This window comes from Centruroides vittatus, unplaced genomic scaffold (genome assembly GCF_030686945.1).
Source record: "Centruroides vittatus isolate TY-2023 unplaced genomic scaffold, ASM3068694v2 contig_401, whole genome shotgun sequence".
NCBI lineage: Eukaryota > Metazoa > Arthropoda > Arachnida > Scorpiones > Buthidae > Centruroides > Centruroides vittatus.
Window position 1 is genome coordinate 689,464 of NW_027122216.1, and position 24,087 is coordinate 713,550.

The 24,087-nt window shown below is 23.9% G+C and overlaps 1 protein-coding gene across 1 annotated transcript in view; it reads left to right on the forward strand.

Annotated features, from left to right (window-relative positions):
* The first annotated feature begins 10,891 nt into the window (after positions 1 to 10,891).
* The window catches only part of LOC136976547 (polypyrimidine tract-binding protein 1-like), a 102,900-nt gene continuing 89,704 nt past the window's right edge, over positions 10,892 to 24,087 (forward strand). The window contains exon 1 of the mRNA XM_067271879.1: positions 10,892 to 11,056. Coding sequence (XP_067127980.1) covers positions 11,048 to 11,056 — 9 coding nt within the window. The 5' untranslated portion in view covers positions 10,892 to 11,047. The remainder of the gene's footprint in view (positions 11,057 to 24,087) is intronic.

A 24,087-nucleotide genomic window follows, 5' to 3' on the forward strand; every position in this document is an offset into this window, starting at 1 on the left:
GACATATTTCATTTTAGTCATTTCATGTTAAAGATTAAAAGAATAATTCTCGGGTGACAGGATCGGATTCTGGCGGCCGAAAAAAAAAGGAATTTTTCGAGATTGGTCTGTCCCAAATACGTCGAACCTTGTTCCTCATTATCCGGCCATCCCCAATTGGAGATCTGTCCGAACGCATGATGGATATGATTAAAAGACCCTGTAAGTGCTCACAGAGCAAAAAGAATTTTAAAAAATAATATAATAAAATAAACAATACTGTTAAACATTTCCTCAATAATTTACGTTTAAATTATCAGACATTTCAGAGCGCACTGATTTAAATTCTACAAGGAAACCTATTTCCTTCCCTTGATAGAATACAGTTTCGTATTGTAATCTTCTTACAATAATATAACTTTTATGTATTCCGAGATTAAAAAAAAGAAAAAAAAAACTGATTTCATACCGAATGATTTTATTTTATCTTAGTTCTTCCTTACCTTAAAAAGTTCGTAAAAATTTTGAAATTAACTCTCTACGTGATTACATGTTAAAGTATGCCCTTAGAGAATGGAAGGAAAAGATAAACTTTCGAATTTATCAAATTTGTTTTCTTTCTACTTTGATGTCTTTATTTCTATTTATTATATAGTACGCCAGATATTTCTCTTTTTTAAATTTTGTTTCGTAGAGTCAAGACTGCGTGGAGTACACGGGAGGGTCTTGGGATTTCATACCTTCCATTTAGAAATAATTAAACAATTAAAGAAAATTAAAATTAAACAATATATTGTATATAATTTAGATATTGTTTGTACCCTTTTAGTTCTTCTTAGTATAACCCTCTACTCCTGTATAACCCATTATTCATTTAATTCTAACGTGTAGAAAAATTAGTAGAGTAAATAACAGAATGAAAGTTCCGGAATAATCAATTTTCCCGACTTTATCATGTAATATGATTATAAATTACTAATATTTAACATTTTACTTATATCGTTTTAATTACTTTTTACTTAAATTTTTTATAAAATGTATATATAAATAAATAAATATTAATTAAACTGTGATTGATTTGTTCAGTATAAAAGAACAGTTGTTTGAATATATATTGATATTTATCAGCTTTAATTTATTAAATATTAATATGTTTAGTATGTTACTTGCTTGATTTAATTATAATTTTAATAAACTGATAAGTTATTATGTATATCCTTTATAAGGAAGAGTATATTTATTATGGTTGTAGACGTGTTTATGATTATTCATAAAATATAAAGAGAACAAATTCGAAATTACATTTACATTAGTTAGGACAATTTCATTCATAGTTTAATTCTGTTTAATCTATCAATTAATTATTCTATAATCTTTGAAATTGCAATTAGATTAATTTTAGGAAGATATTATATTGTAATATTAATTACTTAATGCAACTTAATAAAGTAATAACAGAGTCTAGAATATTGTTAATTTAATTTAATTCCAATTAAACTTTTGTAATATTATCAATTAATAATAAAAGTTTTATGAAATTATTTCAAAACTTTCAGCTTTAAATGAATATTTCCTATAATAAATTTAATTTTATTAATTTATATTTCATTATTAATGATTTGATTTTTTGTATTTCAATGATTTTACTAAAATTTTAATAAGTTTATTTATAATGGAAGGCCACATTTAATATGAAAATTAACTTAATAAATTTGTCTAAAGTATTTATATTTAAATACAAATTAAATTATTTACTTAATAAGACTTAGTTATAGTTTTCCATTGAAAGATACTGTTAAATAAACGAAGTGTATTAACGATTATACATTATAATTATGTATAGACCTATATATTATTTTCTTATTATAAACAATGTCAATTATTTAAATGTATTCAAATTTGTTACATGCATCAGTGAGATCCCAAAGTTTGGATTTTAACAGCAAAGCTTTGGGATCTTACAGGTAGCCTTTTAGTAGAGATTTTAATATAATAATTTATTTTTTATTATTTATTTTCTAATCTAATAACAAGCTTAATATTTCATAAAGTTTGTAAAGATTTTCAGAACTTAACATAATCAGATCGTTTATGATTAAAATATAAGAAGTAAATTGAATGACTTTCTGAGTTCTTTAATTCGTTATGTTCTGAAAATTCTCGTGTTTAGAGATTTCTTAATAGAGGGAAGATACCATAGGATGCCTCGATTTATTTTATAAATCATAAAATGTTGTTTTATTACTGGTATTCAGTTTGAAATTTAATACGAAGATACGAAGTGCCTTGTGTTACCTCGGGTTATTTTCTTAAATATATATAAAATTTTATCATTTTTGTTCAGCTTTAAATACCTCAAATACACAATTTTTTAAAGATTTTTTTAAAAGTTGTGATCTAATACTTATTTTATTATTATGCATTTGTTCATTGATTCAGAATCTTATATTTGATACTCATGAAGACTCTTTGGAACTGTCGAAATTTTTAATAAGAAAATTTCTTATGTCAGTTTTTAAATTGTGTTATTTAAAGCAGGACCTCTTTAATATTAAAAGATGCTTTTTGAGGATCCCAGCATATAATATGTAAGTAGACCGCCGAGAGCTTGTTGATAGGATAGAGAATAGAGCAGACAGACCTCTTTTGCATTTATTTTATCGAAAAAATAAGTAGAATGTTCCTTTATTAATAAAATGAGCTGTCTTAAAGACTTTTTTTTAGTAAAAATAACGTTAATTAATAGGGGTGTGAACAGGAGCCGACCTAGCAATTATGCCACCCTGGGCAAGCTAGCTATTTGCTGCCCCTTTTAAGTACAGGCAGGCATAGTGTAAAACAAAACATCTGGTTCAATTTATGCCTTTAGGGGTGGTCGAAATTAGTTTAGATTTTTCTCTCCCGTTTTCAGCTTACAAACATGTTTATTGTTTCGTTCTTCGCGCCCTTTTTCAAACAAAGAAAGATAGAATATTAATATTATTTTATAAAATATTAAGTGAAGGCTCGGACCTCTCGTATTTAATTACTTAATTATTTTCTAAAGTTAAAATAATCAATTATCTGAAATTTAAAATGTTTTGTTTTGTTATTTTTATTTTCTTCGGCCAGACATCGTCAAAAGAACCAATCTAGCAACTCGCTCCGAACCAGAAAAATTTCTAACTCCCCTTCTCGACGGCTCTGTATGTAAAGCGTTAATAGTATTGTATTGTATTTTATAAATAATAAAATTTGACCAGAAGAAATATTTTTTCTTAATATACAATAAACATGCAATAGAGTAATTTTTGAAGCCTCGTAAATATAAAGAACGGGACGGATGACTCTGCTGGTCGCTCTTTAAGGACTTTAAGCCCTTGTTTTTAAGCAAGTGAGAAAAAGAGAGTTTTAAATGCAATTATATAAAAGATTTAATTAAGATACTTACTTCATTAATTTCAATAATGGGATAAAAATATATATAAATATTCATTTTCAATACAATATTATTACATTTAAAAAAATGACTACGTTCTCGAAAACTTTGAATATTAAAAAATGTCAAGTATAAAAATCATTTTATATGATAAATTGTTAACGTAATGTTACTTCTAAATATTAATCAAACTAATATATCATTAAAAATTTAATTAATTGCTTAAAGTTAAATTTTCAGAGATGTTAAGAAATTAAATTTTTCTTTTAAATTAGTAATTTCATCATTTCTTTTTTCTTTAATATGTTAAATGAAGCAATTCATTAACACATTTTCTAAGAAGCATTATTTATTATGTAAGAATCAAGCAATTATAATTATAATGGTCGAAGTGTGTTAGTTATAAGAAGCTAAATTGTTAGTATCAAACAAAACTAAGAAAAGAAAGTTTTAAAATTAAGAAACATCACATTTTTCTCACAAAAAATTAATGTTAATGAATGTTTGTATTTCTCATAACATTACCTTTTGAGTTGTTTATTCATATTTAGACATTTACACATTAATCTACAGTACACAAAACAAATGAAATATCGATTTCATAATTTATAAATACAGAAAAAATAATAAAATATTTGTTGTTTATTCACTTATTTTATATAAAAATTCCGTTTTAATATAAAAGAAAAGGAACTTTGTCGAAATTTTCAAGTTTTGAAAGTCTTTATAATCAATAAAACTTAATAGATAACACAGTAATGTTAGATAGGTAGATTATAATTAATGATTAATGCATACTAATATTTTTGGTATAATTATAGTTTAATTATTATTGAGAGTAAAACAAATTGTATGAGAGTACAAAGCGATTAACAACCCATTAATGGCTAAATCATTCGCTAATGCTATATAATATTAGATACTTGAATTAAAACATTTAGATATATATATACTGTTATAAATCAGTAGTTACTAAACAATTATGGGTATTTCTTTCCTTGTGTGATTTTATAAAGTAAACTTATTCCTCTTTTTTTTCTTACCCTGTTAAATATATTTTAATATTAACAATAGAAAAACATAATTATAAAATGTTAATATATTATCTGAAAAACAGGTATTCTTTTATATGCAGTGTGGAAATCTATTACAAAACTGTATAACAAAAGCATAATTAATAATTGTTCCATTAGTCCTAATAATGCATAAAAGAATAAATACATAAATTAAAATTCACACTTGCTTCATAAACTATTGAGTTATTGTTTATTGTGAAGTGAATAATTATTATTTCCGACGGTGTGTAGGTCATGAAACGTCATGAAACATCAGTATTGCAGATTACATATGAGAAACTATACACGTATGTCAGTTTTAAGACTTTATTCAGAGGTTAAAAAACACATTCTATTGTGATAGCAGCAAATCTTTTGGACTGATTTTCTAATGAAATGAACACTTGGTCTATTACAATAATATTCAAACTGTTATACGAAACTCTAGGTTTTCGCAAACATCCGTTAAAGGTTCCGCAAAGATGTTATAAGAAGTTATTTTCATTAAAATATATTTAAAAAATAATAATGATTGTGCCTTAAGTAACTATAAAAAGCTTTATTAGTTAAAAAGTAAAAACAGCATTAAAATATTTTAACTTGTTCTTTATTTCGTTAAACTTTATTGCTTGGTGTCTAACAAAAACAATACTCAAACATGAAGAGTTCTATAGATGTTAAAAATTCTATCAATGGTCTATTCGAAATATATAAAGCCATTTTTATTAAAAACAAAAAATTCTTTTATTCTCAATAGAAGGTTAGCAAAGTAAATTTAGAACAGAAAATGTTTTGTTTAAAATAAATATATGCATTATATGTTTTATTAAAATGTATTGAATATTTTGCAGAATATATAATCATGTATTTCTAAATATGTACTGTATTATATTTCGATCGCTTATAGAAAACTCGTCAAGTCAATATTTTCCTTCAACAATCTTGTATTGCTTACATATTTTTAGTATTAATACATCCTATAATAATCAGATCAATAATATGTTAATACGATCATGCAAAGAAATTATAATTCTTATTTAAGAGAGTCGAAATATTTTAATTTATTAATTTATAAGAGTAAACATTTGTGTTTACTAGGGTTTCGCGCCCTAAGATACTTCATACATATAAAGTATTCATAAAAAGTAATAAATTTTTTAAAATTTATTTAATTATCAATTATTGCATGTTACAAGACGGGTATTATTAGATAATACTTAATAATTGTGTCTCATAGAACTCCATTGCAGAATAACATTCTTATATCAACATTATTATTATCAACAAATTGCTAAGACTCATTTTTAAGTTTAGTTTTGACTACTATACAATTAAACAGTAAATGAGATATTTTCCTGAATTACAAAAAATACAAGAAATAGACGTATAAATCAGTGGGTTCGAAATTAGGGGAAGCACGTAACCGGTAAAACACTTTTTTTTTGTAAATATTTCCGCTATGTGGGCACTAAGATGACCGTTTTAGGCAATCCCATTATGGGTTCGGTCAGGCCCATTAATGGGGCGGCCGAGACTCCTTTTTTCAAAAAAAAATTTATTTGAAATTGAGTAATGAAATAATTTAATTTTTAACAAATTGTAAAGATGCGCCCTCGCCACTGATATAAATTATATGTTGTCGATATTCGATCTTGGTTCAATACTCAGAATGCAGTACAATATCTACATTAGTATGAGCTTAGGTATATAAACCTGCATAAAAGGAACTTTAACCCAATCAAACAAATAAATGTTTATCGATATTCTCATACTTTGAATAGGTTCAAACAAATATTTTCTCGTATACATCGCATTGTATAGATTATACTCGTAAATTGATTATTGCAGAACTCGATAACTCGTTTAAATCTACTGTACATAATCTGTTTTATCAGTAATTTATTTACTCCATTAATATCATATTTACTATCAGAAAGTACAAAAGTACTGGACGTATACTATGCAACTTATTAGTCTATATTAGGAGCAGCTGTGGAAACTTTATTTGTGATTGTATTAGGCCCATCCAAATGAGCAGAGTCAAATATTCTATAATATATTCTATTGTATAAAATGTTTTTTCTATAATGTTGCACGAAAATCATTTCTTAAGTACACAAAAGTACAGTTTATATTCGAATTTTAGATTTAAAAAATCTTTAATTATTTATATTTCATTTGCTAAATAATGGTTATTTACGTTGAAAGATGATAGAAGTATGAATTCGGTAAACAAAGTATTATAAGTGAGAGGAAAAACATAAAAAGAAATTTAGGTCAAGTGAATTAATTCTCACAAAGCCAAGAAATTGAAATTGGAGGAAAAAATTAATTAAAATTCCTCTAATATTGCTTCTAATAATCATATTAAAAAGTAAAGTAGTAATAAATTTTTAGTTAAGACTGGATAGATTTAAGTTTCTGTATGTATTCAAGGGAGATTTCTGCAAATGAAAGGGGGTAAAAATCACTCGATATTAATTTAAATTAAATATGTTGCGGTTTACAAGGTAAAGTCGTTTTCTTAATGCTTACTCGAGAAAATATTAATATACAACATTAATATTTATAATATTACAACATGTACATTCCAAAATGTGCTTCCACCTCGATATTTATTTATCCTCTTTAATAATAAATAAATATATTTATTTATTATTAAAAAGAAAGATTTTTTTTAAAATATATCAATTCTAAATCAATAGAATTATGTAAGAGTTTATATAATTATTATACTTTTTTTAATTTTAAAATGAATTAAAGTAAAGAATTAATAATATTAGGTAATGAAAATCTTTAATGTCGCTTCATTTTATTTAAATAAGCAGAATGAAATACGTTTCATTCGTTGGAATTAATTACTTCGGTAATATAAAACGACGTTAATTATTTTTTTAATTTTTTTATTTCTTATATAACTTTTCAATTTTAATGATTTAATCTCTAGTATATAACTAATATCGCGTTTACAGCAAAGATAAAATTTCCTAGTAATAAAATAAGCAAATTAAATTTAAAAAGAAAAAAATATATATAAATTCAATATAACTATAAATCCTTTTTCTGCTATTTTTAATTATATATTCGTAATAATAATAACAATAATAAATATTAAATATCTTAACTTTCTTAAATTACTGTACTTTAAATATTTTATAATGGAAATATATAATTTAATAAATATTTTAAAAATAAAAATTAAATTATATATTATGATATAAACAGCATAATTAAAATTATATATAATTTTAATATTATAAATAATTTAATTATATCAGTATAATTAAGATTAATACTATAAAATTGACCTTCAGTTTTATTGCTTTAAAACTGCTTAATTAATTTTATTCTAAAACTTTTATGATTTGAAAAAATTGTTTTATAATATTTTACTTAATAATTTGTTTTAAATTTAATTTAATTTATATATAGCCTATATATATTTTTAAAAATTAATTCCTTAATATCATCCATAAAAAGCTAATGATGCTATATAAAAACTTTCTTTACAATTATTTTTAAACTGTTTACAATAAAAAATATTGACTTAAAATATATTCAAGCATATATTTTTTCAAACTTCATCAACTTTGAATTGAATTAATTATATTTTAAATTGTTTGTGAGATCAATTGATATTCTCTAAGGAGAGTAAAACAATTTTAAAAGTTTGCCTTTTGGAAATAGTCCAGAATCCTTGAGAGAATAAAATAAACATTAACTGTAAATGTGATTGATGTTGAGAATTAGTTATTTAATGAATTCGTATTTAAAAGGAAATTGTACATCTTTGATTCTTAGAATAAATCTTGTTAGACATTGCTCTAGAATTCAAGAAGAATAAATTGTCAATTGTATTAACCATTATTTAACATTGTATAACCACTTCGTATGACTTTTTATTAATATAAATATTATAAAATTTCTTAGAATTAAATTATATAAATTGTATAAATTATTTTGTTTTGTGATATCTAAAATGTAGAATAAAATTTCCAAATTTAGAAAATTATTGTTATCATTTTCGATATTTTTGGCCTAAAAAATTTATTAAAACTAAATTATAATATAAAGAACGTTTATATTATAATATAATTTAAAAAATTTTTATAATTTTTTTTAAAATATTGATAATTGAAACGTACTAAAAATACATATAATAAATTACAGGGAGATAAGCTATTAATTCGAATAAATTATCATTATACAAATTGAATTTGTTAATTTAAAAAAAAAAATGTAATGAAAATACAAGAAAATTAAATTATAATAATATAATTTTGTAGAATTTTTTCTGTTCCGAAAATTCAATTAAGGTATTCAGATAATTAATTCAAATATCTATAACGTACTTAGAATTCTAAAGTTTTTTTAAGTGTTTGTTACAAATTAGATTTTAAGAGAGATATGCGAACAATTTAAAATTGCTTTACAAGAAATTTCCCGATTTAGAATCACATTTTAAAGTTAAAAAAAAATATCTCGTTAATGTTCTAAAATAAACCGACAAATCATTAAGTTTTAAAAAGAAAAAAAAACTCGAATTCTATTCCTAAAACAAGACAATAAACTAATCTTTTTATTATATAATTTTTTTTAATAATAAAACAATTAATTTTTAAAGTTTTTATCTATCGCATAATTAGAATTATTGGAATTCTTCCGAAAAGGAATAGCAATGTGCTAAATATCAAAATTCTATATTAAGAAAATAAAACGTGACTGCTTTTAAAATTAGTTTTATTTTATTTTATTTTATTTTTTAATATTCATTCCTGTTTTGTTAAAAACAAAAATGTTAGCTTAAATATTAAAAAAGATTCTAAATATATAAATTTTCTTTTATGAATTATTTTATGTCAATAAGTTAGAAAATATTTCTTTAAGTTAACCTTTTGATTATCTATTAAATAGGAAGGAAGTTTATGATTATTAATCGTCAAATGGCATTTCCTGCTTCTAGACAAGTGATCTACACTTATCAGAAAGGGATAAAGATATTGAATATTTAATGATGTTAGGCTTAATTAAAATGATAAAGATTAAATATATTTGTTTATAAGTAAATTACATTATAAGCTTATTATGTTTTGTCAAAAAATTAAAATACTTTTTTAAAATATAACTTTAAAATGTCAAAAAATTGTTTTTGATAGTAAATACATAAAAAATTTAAAGAAAATTTACTTATTTTGATTAATTTTAAGATTAAAAACTTTATTATTATTTTTTTTTTTACAATTCTACACATATATATAGCTTATATATTAATAATATATTTTTATGAGTTAATAGTTAGAGTTTTATATGAGGGATTTAAAATATGAAACTATAAACATTACTTTTTGGAAATTTTTCTATGTATCTTGGAAAGAGTAAGTTGTAAATTAAAAAATTTCAAGAGTTTCAATTACTGTATATTTTTGTATTTACGGTGACAGCCATTTTAAGTGCGCTCTTTGTCACTAGTAGCTCGCTGTATAAATTATTTATTTTATTTGAAGAGATATGAATATTTAATATACATAAAGTATATTTTGTCTTCTAAATAAAATATATTTTAATGTATAAAGATATTTTATATTAAATCATTAACAGAATCAACTAGTTAAGATTTCTGTAAATTTTATTGTTTGGAGATTAATTTTATCTAATAATAAGGAAAGTTAATTTTAAAAATCTTATTTCTAATGCATATTTAATAAAACTTTTAGGATTTAAATCTTTAAAATCCTGATAATAAAGTATTCTATGAATATAAATGCTGTATTATTTTTTCCAAAAATAAAGTACAAATTAGCCTTTGGAATGTTTATTGATATAAACATAGTTTTAAAAATAAAAGGACACTTAACAACTAATATATAAACTGATTATTATCAAGGACATTTCCAAACTTAAAGACGTAGGAAATGGAAGATGACACTGAACTAGTATGATGAGGAAACGGTCGTTATTTCTAACTAGCAACTCCGCAATATCTTCTTCTCGTAAAATCTACCCATAACCTTAATCTTAAAGCTTAACGTACTTAGGACAATTTTTTTTTTATGTTTGAATACAATCTTAGCATTTACAACAAGAGCGCACCATATAAAACGAATTTAGTGGAACAAAACTTTATTTCTTCTGTCATTTTGCCAAAAAAAAGAGAGCAATGTTTATCATAGTAGACAACTCGTTGTCACAGTGAGTTGAAGAAAAAGAACGATAGACTATCGCCAATATCAACATCCTCTTTCTCGTCAATAGAAGTTACTCAGTTTTATTACAAGCGCCATTTATCTAGACGTATCTCTCGTCTGAGTTCATGCAGTTATTTGCGTCAAAAATGCGTAACCGTCGTCGGCACTGAGCATTACTCTCTGGTCATCCACTCCACGTAGTGCAATAAACGACAGTCGGTTAAAAGAAAGCAAAAATCATCTTCAGCCCTACCTCTTCCCTATAAAATATTAAGTGGTGTCGACCGCAGCCAATTACAGGGCTTCTCCCATTCGTTTGAGGGGTGACTGTGTAACTGTGTGCAATCTCTAGCCATTCGCTTGCAGTATGGGATGCGACTGACTGACCGTCCTCCACTTCACACCTGGCTATGACCAAGGTAAGATTATCTACCCGCATCTAGTAGATCTTACGACGATCAGACACGCTTAATAGAGTTGGGTGTGTACAGGGGATTACACATCTACCGTTCAACCTGTTGCTTAAATTCACGCAACAGTTTTCTCCCCGCAGTATCAACGTTTAAAAAATTTATATTTAACATTCCAGATATTATGAATAAAATATTTTTTTGTGTAATATAAGCTTAGATCAATAATTATTTTAATGAATGATCTGACTTGAATCTCTCTTTCATTTATTAAAATTCAATTAATTCTTTTAAAATCTTGGAAATATTATATGTTATTTTGAAATTTAAAATTGTTAAATTATAAACTCAACATTGCGCAGTCTTTTCCTGTATATACAAAGATTATTTATGTATAATAAATTCACTTTGTGAAAGAGTAATGAAGACATAACCTGTAGAATATAAATTCCGTTATCTATTTTTGTATGATTATTGTTTTAACATCTATAAATATATCAGGAAAACAAGGTGAAGCTTTATTAAAGGCTGACATATGCACAGAGAGCGAAATATGTTTCACATATACACATCATCCTACATACACTCCATAATTCTTTCAATACTTCTACAGTGCTTGTTGTTTCTTATCCGTTTTATTATTGTTGTTATAGTATTCTCGGAAAATCGTTTTTAATGTCGAAAGAAATGGCTTGTAAATCCGTTTTGTGACTTTTCTAAATTACCATGTTGTACAGCTTTTTTTGTAGAAGTCTTATATCTTCTTAGAATTTTTAATAAATAATTCATGTTATTTAAATCAATAAAGACACTCCACACTACTGATTAGCCAGAAAAAAATTCTTTTATTTGATTTTGATAAATTTCCTTGTAAGAGATAAGCACTTGTTATATAACAGTTGTAAAAATTTTCTGGCAGTTTTCATTTTTTAAATTATTTAAATTCTTTTTATTTAAAAAATAAAAATAATAAAATCATCAAATGACGTTCTCAAAATATTTTTCATGATTTATTTTCAGAAACTTTCCAGTTTCTTTAATTATAAAGCTTCGGGCTTGTTTTCTTCATTTTTTTTCAGTAATGATACCATTCTTCATTTTTCTTTTACATAAAAATTATATTATATTCCTGTACTATGCTGTTGATCACCTGTTATATTCCACAGCAGCATTAGATAAACTTAAGTTTATCATGTTGAACAATGAAAACAGCTGTATGTGCAATGGAAATATTTGACATATTTATTTTTTTAGAGTAATATAATTTCGTAATCATAACGCTAATTTTTAAATTATTTATTATATAAACTGCATTAACAATTATAATAAATAATACGATTCACATATTCTGTAAATTTTTATCATCATCTTTATTCTCTAAACTGCACTTTAGTCATCTTATCAATTTTTATCATATTTAAATAACGTATTTTTTTTTTCTTTAGAGCTATAAATAACTTTAAATATAAGAAAATGTATAGTCTATATATATTTTCTATTATTGTAAATTCTTAAAATAAGGTTTTAAAATTTACCTCACTTTCGTATTATATAGAAATGTATTTTTCAGTGTTTTTATATTATTATCTCTAAGTATGACTAGTTTTATGTTCTCTAAGGAAAAGGGTAAGTTCGTATCCAGTTTTATCTCAAGCGCGCTCTACACGAAGGTTGTAGTTTAATGAAAACAAATGGTAAACAGAAGAGAAAATGGTTCCTTATTTCTTTTTCGTATGCCATTCTAACATTCCCTTTTTCTCGTATGCTGGGTACTTCTATTGTTTCCATCAATTGTTTCCCTGTTCATTGTGTATTCTACGCTACACTGACCAAATGGACAAATGCAACAGCACATCCGGTTTATTCAAAGACAAGTATCAATGGATGATCGACCTCGTTAAAATTATAACTTTTTATCAAAATACGAAACAAAAATAGTCTGACCATCTGTTTCTACTCTATAAAATGCTTCACTTCTGTCGCTAATCTACTAGGATACTGGTTCTTAACTTCAAAAATTATTCCGGAAATAATTACCAAATTATTTATATCCTTCATATAAAATTAATGAGTAAAATGTAAAATAAAAAAAAAATTCGAATAAATCGCAATAATAAATAGCAATAAAACGTGGAGGTAATTTGTAAACTAAAAATAATTAAGATATATATGTATGTCGGTGTTGGAAGTACAAGCCAAACAATGTTATAGAAAATAGTAACAAAGTTTTTATTTCGAGATAATTTAATGTGTTCTTATGTTAAATTAATGAATAAATAAGCATTATATTTCTAATATAAACATATACTTTCATGTTTAAACAAACGTATACATTTTTTTAATTATAAAAAGTTAAATTGTTAACAAAAATATCATTACGAATCCACCGAACTTGTATTAAAACGTGAGTTGTTGACTAATGTTACAAATAAATTCTAGTATTTCTATCTTCTTATTTTATTATTATTTTTTTAACACACAAGACTTAAATATACCTTATGAATAAGAATCAGTTTTCAAAAATAAATCACTGGTTGGAATTTTCTTCCTTATGGTAGAAAAATCATTTATTTCAGTCTTTCCATATAATCTTTATATCAACAGTGGAGATCTAATAAAGATTTTCCGCCTGCCATGATTGTTAGAGGAATGCTGCAAACATTCAGCTGCATGAATAGTTTGCAGTCCAATCTTTTAAATCAATCTCAGTCAATTCAAAGTTCGACGTCCGTGACTCTTCATAGAGCAGACTTTTGCTTGGAAGTTTTCTGATGCAATCTAACAAAGTATGACTCTAAGCACAATAACAAAGAGATTGACATTTGAGAAACATCTGCTATCTCGAATACATAAAATAAAAAAATAGAAAATGCGATTATTTGATAATTTTTTCTGACAGTAGTATCAAATTTAAAATAATCTATATATAATTTTATAAAAATTAATTATTTATAAATTTTTTAAGTTAATTTATTAATTTACATGTAGCCTATAAAGCTTAGTTTTAGTTGATAGTTTTGTTTGTTAAACATAGAACACATAGAAACACAGAATAATTATAATATAAATAAAAATATTTTAAATTTAAAATGATGATTGATGTGACGAAATCGCTGATGATTAATCAACGAATCGATTTACCTGTTATCCGTGTATTCTTGATTCATATAATTGACATTTTACTATAATCTGTACGGACAATGCGTTACTTCCATGTCGGATGCGTGATTGTTGATATAATGAAACATTGTGTAACCTATAATCTTTATTTACGTAATGGATTGTTCGACTAGAAAGGAAAAGTTGCCTATTAGAACGTGAAGACATCTAAATAACATGTGAGAAATCACAGTGGAATAATATATTATATATGATTTCTTTTGTGATCTCTGTCACGTATTATTTTAGTTATCTTCATGCTGTATAGCTGTAACTATGTAGCCTTATATAAGTCGAATTTATACATGTTGTAATCCTATAATATCATATAAGAGGTGCTTCTTCTACTAAACACAAGATTTTAATAATTTTCGTTAAATAGTAAGGAAACGACACACACATAATTATGTAGTCTTTTGAGTTAATAGACAATTTATATTAATGTTTTCGAAGATGGAGAAGCCCTTCTTTCTGTGAGGCCCTAAGCTTTAGCTTATTTAGCTTGTTTGCGAATTATATTAACTAAATTTTATCATAAACCTGTATACAGAACTAGAATTATACGTATAATTCTATAATTTACATATACTTTGTAGAAAAAACATTTGATAGCCTTCTTCAAAAATCAAATAGACTTATGTAAAAAAATAGTAATCTAAATTATAACTATTATAAAATTATATAACTATTTTTAAATTTGAAGAAATCTTATCTTTATAATTTATCTGTTTAAAATTTTAGAATCATTTTTCATTCGCTTCAGAAAGGTAAACTTATAAAATGCCAAAGGGTTGTTTCATAAATAAATCATTTATATCTTCAAATAAACTTTATTTACTGTCGTTTTGTTTTTACAACCAGTACATCGTTAAAAGAAAATAGATCTACTTCAAAAATGAAGCAAGTCTGATAAATTTCTTCTTATCTATAATGTAATATAAATCTAAAGTTGGGTTATGTCAATGGGTTTCATAACTATTGTCTAGCGTAAATTTAATTATTGATTCTAAACTTCTTAAATTTTATTTTTCAGCTTTCCTGTGCTGAGTTGAATAAGAATAGACTTAACAAATGTATTTTTTTAATGTTAAAAATTGTTGATTACGTTGAATTTAATTAGGAAATTTTAACAAAATTACCTAATTATGAATTCGAGTTTAAGTCTAATTTTCTAGAACGAATTTAATAACTTAAATTCATCAATAAAACATCAGAATTAAACTAGACTTAACAGATATATCAATAGTCAAGTTTACTTTTATATTTTAGACCGGTGGTACGGTACAAACCACAGTTTTTATTTTTGGGAACGTATTTCTGTAACTTCTCAACCTTTCAATATTCTGTATAGTTTTTGTACAGTACTTCTGCTCAAAATAGAATCCAGGTCGATTTTTAATCTGTAAAATGAAATAAAAGATATATAAAAGGTTTATTGCTTTAATAACTACTTAAACAATATAAAAACATTTATAAAAATTAAAAAGTAATGATAAAAATAGTAAAACAAACACATTATTTTAAACAAATAATGAAACTCCTGTAGCAATAGAAAGACTAATCGCCCCTATAGATTCGTCTCTGTCTCTGATCTCTAGATTTATATCTGTTCTGAACTTAAATTCGTCAAAAATAAAATTTTAAAATTTAAAATTAATAATTCAGTTTAAGATATACAAGAATTTTTATTGTGTTTATAATGATAAAAATCTTTTTTTGTTTTGAATAAATAACGAAAAATCATTACATTTCTAACTTACTTGTTAGTTAACTATGTTTAACATAAAATACATTTGTTTATACGGAATATTTATGTATATAAACACGTTTTCTTAACCCGAATTTATTATACAGAAATAAAATACAGTACTTCTTTAACACTAATATTTCAGCTATCTCCCCAAATATTTTCTAGTGACCATTTAGAACAGTGGTGTCCAAATTTTTCGATTGGCAGGCCAATTTGCGTAAAGTCATAAATAGACGAGCCATAAATATTTTTTATATTCTATATACTTTATTATACCAAAAATCGCCTATTTCTATCATTTATAAGTGATGTGTCATAGTGTCAAATATATTTACGGGCCGGATTTGGCCCGAGGGCACCGCTGATTTAGGAGATGGTGAACTTAAGTTTGCGAACCACTATTTCGTGATATTTAAAATGTTGATAATTACTTCTATATAAAGTTAACTCAGAAGCTATCGGTAAAGATTCATTTTTATTAAGTAAAACTAGGTCAATATAACACATAGAGAAATTGCATATTGTCGCAAGATCACGTCTTTTAAGCATTTAAGCGATGACCTAAATTGGATGAGAGAGAAACCACAATAGATAGTTAGAGGCGTATTCATTATTATTGTACACAATATCTTCAAAATGCAACTAGCGTAAACGTCACAGTTACTTAAGAATTCAAAGAATGACATTTTCTTTCAGGCATGTAACTACTATTCCGGCAATTAGACCTACAGATTGTTAGATTCAACTTTGTTTAAATTTTCACTTGATTCTCTTTGTTTAAATCAGTGATGGCAAACCTTTTTATAAAGGTTAGTCAAAGTTAAATTCGAAATTTAGCAACTCCAAATCGTGGGTCGAATATTTAATTTGAGTAATTAAAAAATAATAATAACAAAAAAAATGAGTACAAATTTTACTTTATTTAACTTTCTAATCTATATCAGAAAAATAAAAATAAACAATAAAAATGTCATAAATTAAACGTTTCTTATATAAGTGAAAAGAAAACAATACCGTAATTTAATTGTAACTGAAACAAATGTTTTATTTAATGGAAAATCTACTATTGTTTAGCCTATTTGATGATAATTTTTCTTTGGGATTCGTAATTAGTGGCTTTTAAGACTTCTCACGACAGCTTTAGGGCTTGCTTTCAAACCACATATGCAAAGTTTTGAAATCTCTCAAATATTTTTTTTATAATTTATAAAAACCTAACAACTTCTAAACGTTGAATGCAGGTACTGTACTGTACTGTATCTCGAAATCGCCCGCGGATTACACAATGACCCGCAGGTGACGGGTTCTCTATCGCTGGTTTAAATATTCATTTCATTCTTTTTGTTTCTAATTTATAATCGGTATACAATATTTCATCCGACAACATATATTAACTTAATAATACACGATATAAATGACCGTCATAGCCAGATAGAGGGGGGGTAACCAGCTATTTGTTTGGTCCCTAAACATAAAGAATCAAAATTTTAATCCTTTGTGTGAAAATAATGTTATAACTTAAACGTTTCTTTTTAAAAGCGACAAAAACTCTACATTAATTTATTTTACTGCTTTTAGTTATATATTTTTATGGCTTTCAGATAGATTACGGCACGACATTTGTGACTTTCCCAGGCCTTATTTCGACTTAATTCTCTCTTGTCTTGATCATATATCAAATTATAAATGTATATATTTTCCTTGCTTATAACAATGTTTATATTCGTATAACAGCATTTCTCAAAGAGTAAATAGCGATTCTTTAACGGTACTCCTGGATAATGTCAAGATAATACTACCTTACAATACGTTTAAAGATTAAGAAACATTAATATAACAATAAATTAGTATAATATAATATGCTAAATATAAACTTGTATAAACTTACATTGTTCCAATCAATTATATAGACCTAGATGTGACTTGAGTTCTTATTATAATTTGAACACGCAACCGGCAGATACTCATCTCAAATTCGATTAATCAAGGTAATATAATTCGGACATCGTGAATAACTGTGCCAATGTGTATTGTTTTCATTATTTGATTTGGGCTACTTATATTTAAGTAATTACTTCGGCTTACGAAGATTAGTCGTTTGTAATTTGAGTAAATGGTTGCAACCTCACAATCTGTATAGCATAAACTTATTAGAATATTTAGAATATTACGCGCATTTATTGAATTATACGTAATAAGTGATGAGGAAAATTATTTAGTTACAGAAGGAATTCAAATTATATGCACAATTTACTAAAAATTAAAGTAAAATTGCGATTTCTTTAATTGGCTTTTATTAATTTTTGAACGAGCGGTTGTCTACAAATAAGAAATTTTTAAGAAATATCTATGAATCTTTATTATCTTTATTAATTTTTTTTAAAATTAGTGATTTAATTATCGATTTTAATAAGTATTAAAGCGAATAATTAATTATTTTTTAAAAAATTCTAGTTTTTAATTATGATACCAAAATACAGTATATTTTTAATAAACAAAAAGTGCAGTATTTAAAGTAATAATCGATATATTAATAATTATAATATTAAATTTACCGCAAAATTAATGGACGAAATTATATAATGTATTGAATAATATTTAGCGAGTAGACGATAAAAAAATTGCAATTATAATAACCAGAGGGCGCTGATATTATATGAGTCAACGACATTCGAATGTCGTCATGCAAACGCAATATATGCGCAAAGTGTAGAACAATTAATTCTTTCTGGATCAATTATCCGGCACTGTTGATGTCAGTTGTTTAAACTAATTTCAAGAGGTTCAGATTGAGCAATTATTTTCACTAGCTTACCGAAAATTCTATTACGGAATTTTCTTTTTATTTTCTTTTTTTATTTTTCCTTTCAATCAACTGAGAATAAGTCAAAAATCCATTAGAGAATAAAGGAGAAAAAATCTGTATACATTTAATTCTCGTTTAATTGAATTTACTGTTCTTTCAGTAAAAATTATTTAAGGATTTTCAAGGAAAATTTTAACAATTTAAAGTATTTATCTTCTGTGTTATTTTAAATTGGGAGAAAAACGTTTTTCATAGTCTAGACTTATAAAGAAAGTCAAATGTCTAGACCGAAAAATGAATAATTTTTCTTTTTTTTTTATATTTGAAGGAAAAATATTCTTGTTTTTCTCTAATCGTCTAACTACCTGTTGCTATGGTGATAGGTGAAGTTGTTACGTCAGTGGGTGGGTATTTTTAAGATGCCGTGAAGTAGAAACAACCTTTAACTTCTGTTTGATGTTGATACAGGATGTAAATGGCTTAGCGATTGACAGGTAAGATGTAGGTAACGCCATTAAAATAATATAGAGAAAAAAATCTTTAAACATCTAATTACACATTATTTAAAAGGAAAAAAAAATTGTAAATTTATATTATTATTACGATAGAAATACTTATATTTTGTATATGGCACATTGTGACGTTAACTAGTGTCTCATATAATGCTCTTTGTGACGTTAACTGTACTTCGTGTGATGTAATAACACGGTACACACGTTGTATACAGTAAATCTCACTAATTAATATTACCATAATAATACACTACTAATTATTTATTTTGGAGTATTAATAGTGTTATTATTAAAAAACGTGGATAAAGTTTCATCATATAGCTCAAGTAAAAATCATATAAAGTATGCCGCCAAGTGTGTAATATTTATATATTATTATTGAAAAAATAATATTTTTCTCGGCGGGTGTATTAAATATTGATATTTTTATTGTTGGGTGTTGGTTGATAACGTAAAATAACTATCATCGCTGATGTTCAAAAATTGATCCGTGATGTAATTGCTTCTTTCTCATTTTAATATAACTATCCGAAAAGCCGGAAAGTGAAACTCATTCTATTAACAAAAAACTAAAATATATTTATTTATTTATTCCGTTAAATTATAAAATTTCTCTTGATATCAGTTTTTAATAAAATTGTTTTATAGTAGAAATATTGAAAAATTTAATTTGGCGCTGCTGATAAAAATATTTAATTAAAACTTAAAATCTTTATTATAATTAAACGTTTTAAACTTAATTATAATTATTTACTGAATTTGATTATCTTTTAAGTTTTAATATAATAGTAATAATTTATTTATTATTATAATTATAATTAAGTTTAAAACGTTTAATTATAATAAAGATTTTAAGTTTTAATTAAATATTTAGCAACGCCAAATTAAAATTTTCAATATATATATAGGCCTATATATATATATATACAGTATATTATTATTTATTTTTCAAGTTAAAAATTAATTATGGGTGTTAAAATAATTGTAGGAATTTAAAATAATGATTTTTTAACGTGTAATATTATTGATTCTTTAGTAAAAAAATTATATTACTCTAATGATTCAGTTATATTATTAATCTAATGGCATATACCGTTTAATGTTTATTTGTAAATAATAGGAAGAAAATATAACAAAACTAATATTTAAAACAATTTTTTTTTTAATTTAATTTGCTTCACCTCAAATTACTAATATTTAATAATTATATCTTTTAATACTCTTAAAATTTAAACGTTTTCGTTGATTGTCAACAAGATTTTTGTTGGTAAATGAATAATACGTAAATTATTCCATTAGATGAAATGAAAGTTTGAGAAAATTAAATAATTAGATTAATTAATTTAGCTAATTATAATGCGGAACATAACTCAGAACAGTAATATTATCTGTATTGAAAGTTTTTTTAGATTCAGAATTATTACTATAATTATTTTTTTAAATAAAATGTTTGAAAATATAAATGATAACGTAAATAAATTATATGCAAGTTATTCATTTTTAATAATTAATTTTCTTGTTAGAAAATATTAAACATTCAAAGATTATAAGCTTAATACATAATAATACTCCTATGAGATTACAATGTGCGTTTAACACGTTCTGGGAATGACTACTATTTTTATGACACGCTTAGTATCATACTCCAAAGACTGATACATCTTCTGATTATATTTGCTTTCACGGAGTTCTTAAAATATATGTAATCCTGCTTAAAATAAATGCAAAATCTAAAACATCTTTCCTGAATATCTAAGAGAAATTTTTGCAAAATTTTATGAATTATTAACTTACTTTTTTTTATTATTAGTTTAAGTAGAGTACGTATGTATATATTGTAATTTTTTTCAGCCTAATTTATGTATATAATTTTATGTTAGAGTTAGGTGAATTTTTAAATTTATTTAGAATACAGCAACTGTTTTGTGTATGTGTTTATTTTAATTCTTTTTTTCTTTTTGTAAAGAAATTTATAATAAATATTTTTAGTCTTTAATTTATAGATTAAATTATATATATTTATAAAAATACTTTATAAAATTGAATATATAAGTAATGATATATAATAAGTAAAAGTATATAAGTAAAATTGATAGATCAGTTATATTTACTTGAAAACTTATTATTAGTTATTTTTACTTCAAAACTGAACTAAAGTTTTATTTGATAATGTTTATTTACATATTTTTTTTTTTTTTAAGTTTTGGAAAATAACTTTCAGAACTATATAAATGAAATAAATACTATCAATCAATGTTTCCACGTAGCATATTAATTTAACTGAAGAAGAATTCATCTGGATTTACTTTAATTTTAATTTTAGAGTTGAAAAAAATTGTTGTTTATAATTCACAGAGAAAAGGAAACAATAAACCGAAGAGTAATTATTTGTTTTCCTTTCATCACTTTTTAAAATACAGTAAGTTATTAGACCTATGCTTTTAGCCAGTATAAACACTTCTAGTGAGTAAAAACCTGCTTTAGATGTGTAAAAAGCACAAAACAAATAACTTACGTTGGCGTATGTAGAAAATAGATCTTGTCCTCATCTGTCTTTTCGAGATTTGCCTCTTAGAATCTGATTTTGTTGAAGATGAACAATGCAGCGATTGACTATAAATCTCTTGAAGAGAGTCGGCGTAAGTATATACGAATATAAAGAACGATCTGTTGAAACAGAGATTTATTTCAACATTGTAACATCGGAATTGTTCAATGTCATTTTTCTTTTTTGTCAAGAATTTGAATGATATTCCATTATGTTAGACATTTTAAAACTCACAAGATGCTTTACCTTCGAAAGGCATTACGTAATTGTTATTTTGTCTCTATATTTTATTTTGTAAAACATTACAATTTAAATTAATTATTAAGAATATCTAATGATTTATTTTAAAATTATAATTGGAAAAAGAGTTTTCTTATAATGCATGTCTTAAAAATATCAATAGAATTTTTGTTATATATATATGTATATATTATAAATATATAATTATAAATTTAGAAACAACTTCTAAAATATTATAATTGATTTGAGTTTTATCGTTATTAAGATAAAATTGTTAATTTTTACTAAAATTTAATTAAATTATTAATAAATAATCATTTTAAATTTCTGTTTAAATAAGTTAATTTAATTAAAATTAAATTTGAAATATTTAAATATTATATTTAATTAAAAACTTTGGATCGAATTTTTTTCAAATTTAATGCTAATAAAGAAAAAAAAACCTTTAAAAGTTAATAAAAAACGCATACACATTAAATTAAAGTTATTGTTAGATGTTTTAGCCTATTAAAAATTTATTTTAATATTTTTTATGATGTATTATATGAATTACATAATTTTTTAAATATATTTTTATTGCCTATTTTTATTATACATTATATTAATTATTTTTAAAATTTATTTAATGATATGAAAAAAATTATTTTAATAGCTAATTTAAATATTTTATATACAGCTAGTATGGTTGCTTCTTCAAGGCCAAAAAAGTAAATAAAATTCTTATTATTGACAATTTTATTTTATTACAATTTCATTTTTAAAAACAAAATGAATATTTTAAAAGAATTTTCTTTAATCTTTAATTATCATTACACTGGAATATTTCTTGATAAAATTTTCGAATTAAATTAAATGTAATTATTTATTAAATAGAAATAATTATTTTTCATAATTAAAATATTAATTGAAGTATTAATTTAATTTAATTTCGACAATTTATAAATGAAAAATATCTTTGCTTAATAAATGTAGTAAAAAGACATTTTAATTCTCAAATAATTAGTAACAAAATAAAATTTTACATCATAATATAAGATTTTAATAGAATCGTAATACCTTTGAAGATTATAAATTGTCAACGTTGAATTAAATTAGTTTTTCGTATAGTTTAATATATAATTTTCAAATATTTTTCTAATATAATTTGCTATTTTGAAAAAATATCGTTTGCTGTTCTTTATTTATCAGAATTTCGTCCGTCTGTGTGTCTCAAAATCCACGAAGTGTAGAAATTTCATATGATTCAGCGCTAAATATCCCGTAGAATTTTATTTCCATATACCACTTTCTTCCTTTAAAAAATGTTTGTTTTATTTCTTAAACTTAATTTAATAAAGTTTTTATTTATTTATTTATTTATCACGTAATATGTTATACGAGAGTATTATAAAATGTATTTGACTGATTTAATTAAAATAAAATGATAATCATTTAATTTTAATTGAATAATTTGTACAATAAAACAACAAAATTTCTATTTTTATATACATTAAATGTTTTTTAAAAATAATTTTTTACATTAAAAATTTAGATTAAAACATTTTAAAATATTATATAATAAATATTTAACTCGTATACTTAATACAGTAATGTGAATATGATGTATTTTCAATCAAGGAAAAGTTCTGTATAGTCTATGTTAAATCCAATATATAACTTCTTAAATATCCAAACATTCATGAGAAAAATATGGTTATATTAACGAAAAATATCTTTTAAATGTTAAATATAAGTTATTTATAACTTTACATAATAATAAAAAGTTGAAAATTATTCCTGCTTGTGAGAGAGAAAATGTTCCGAGTCAAAAAAAGTTACAAGGATCTAACTACTATCAACAGATATTACCAGAAGTAACTGTAGAAAGATGAGTTATATATAGATTTTAAAAAGTTGAAAGAACAAATTTAAAACTTTCATTCGATGTTTTCATTCTGAACTGACTGAAGAAACGTTAACAAATTGGTTACGGATTAAAGAAAATAGCATTCTGTTAAACGAATTCAAGTAAATCGTCAATTGAAA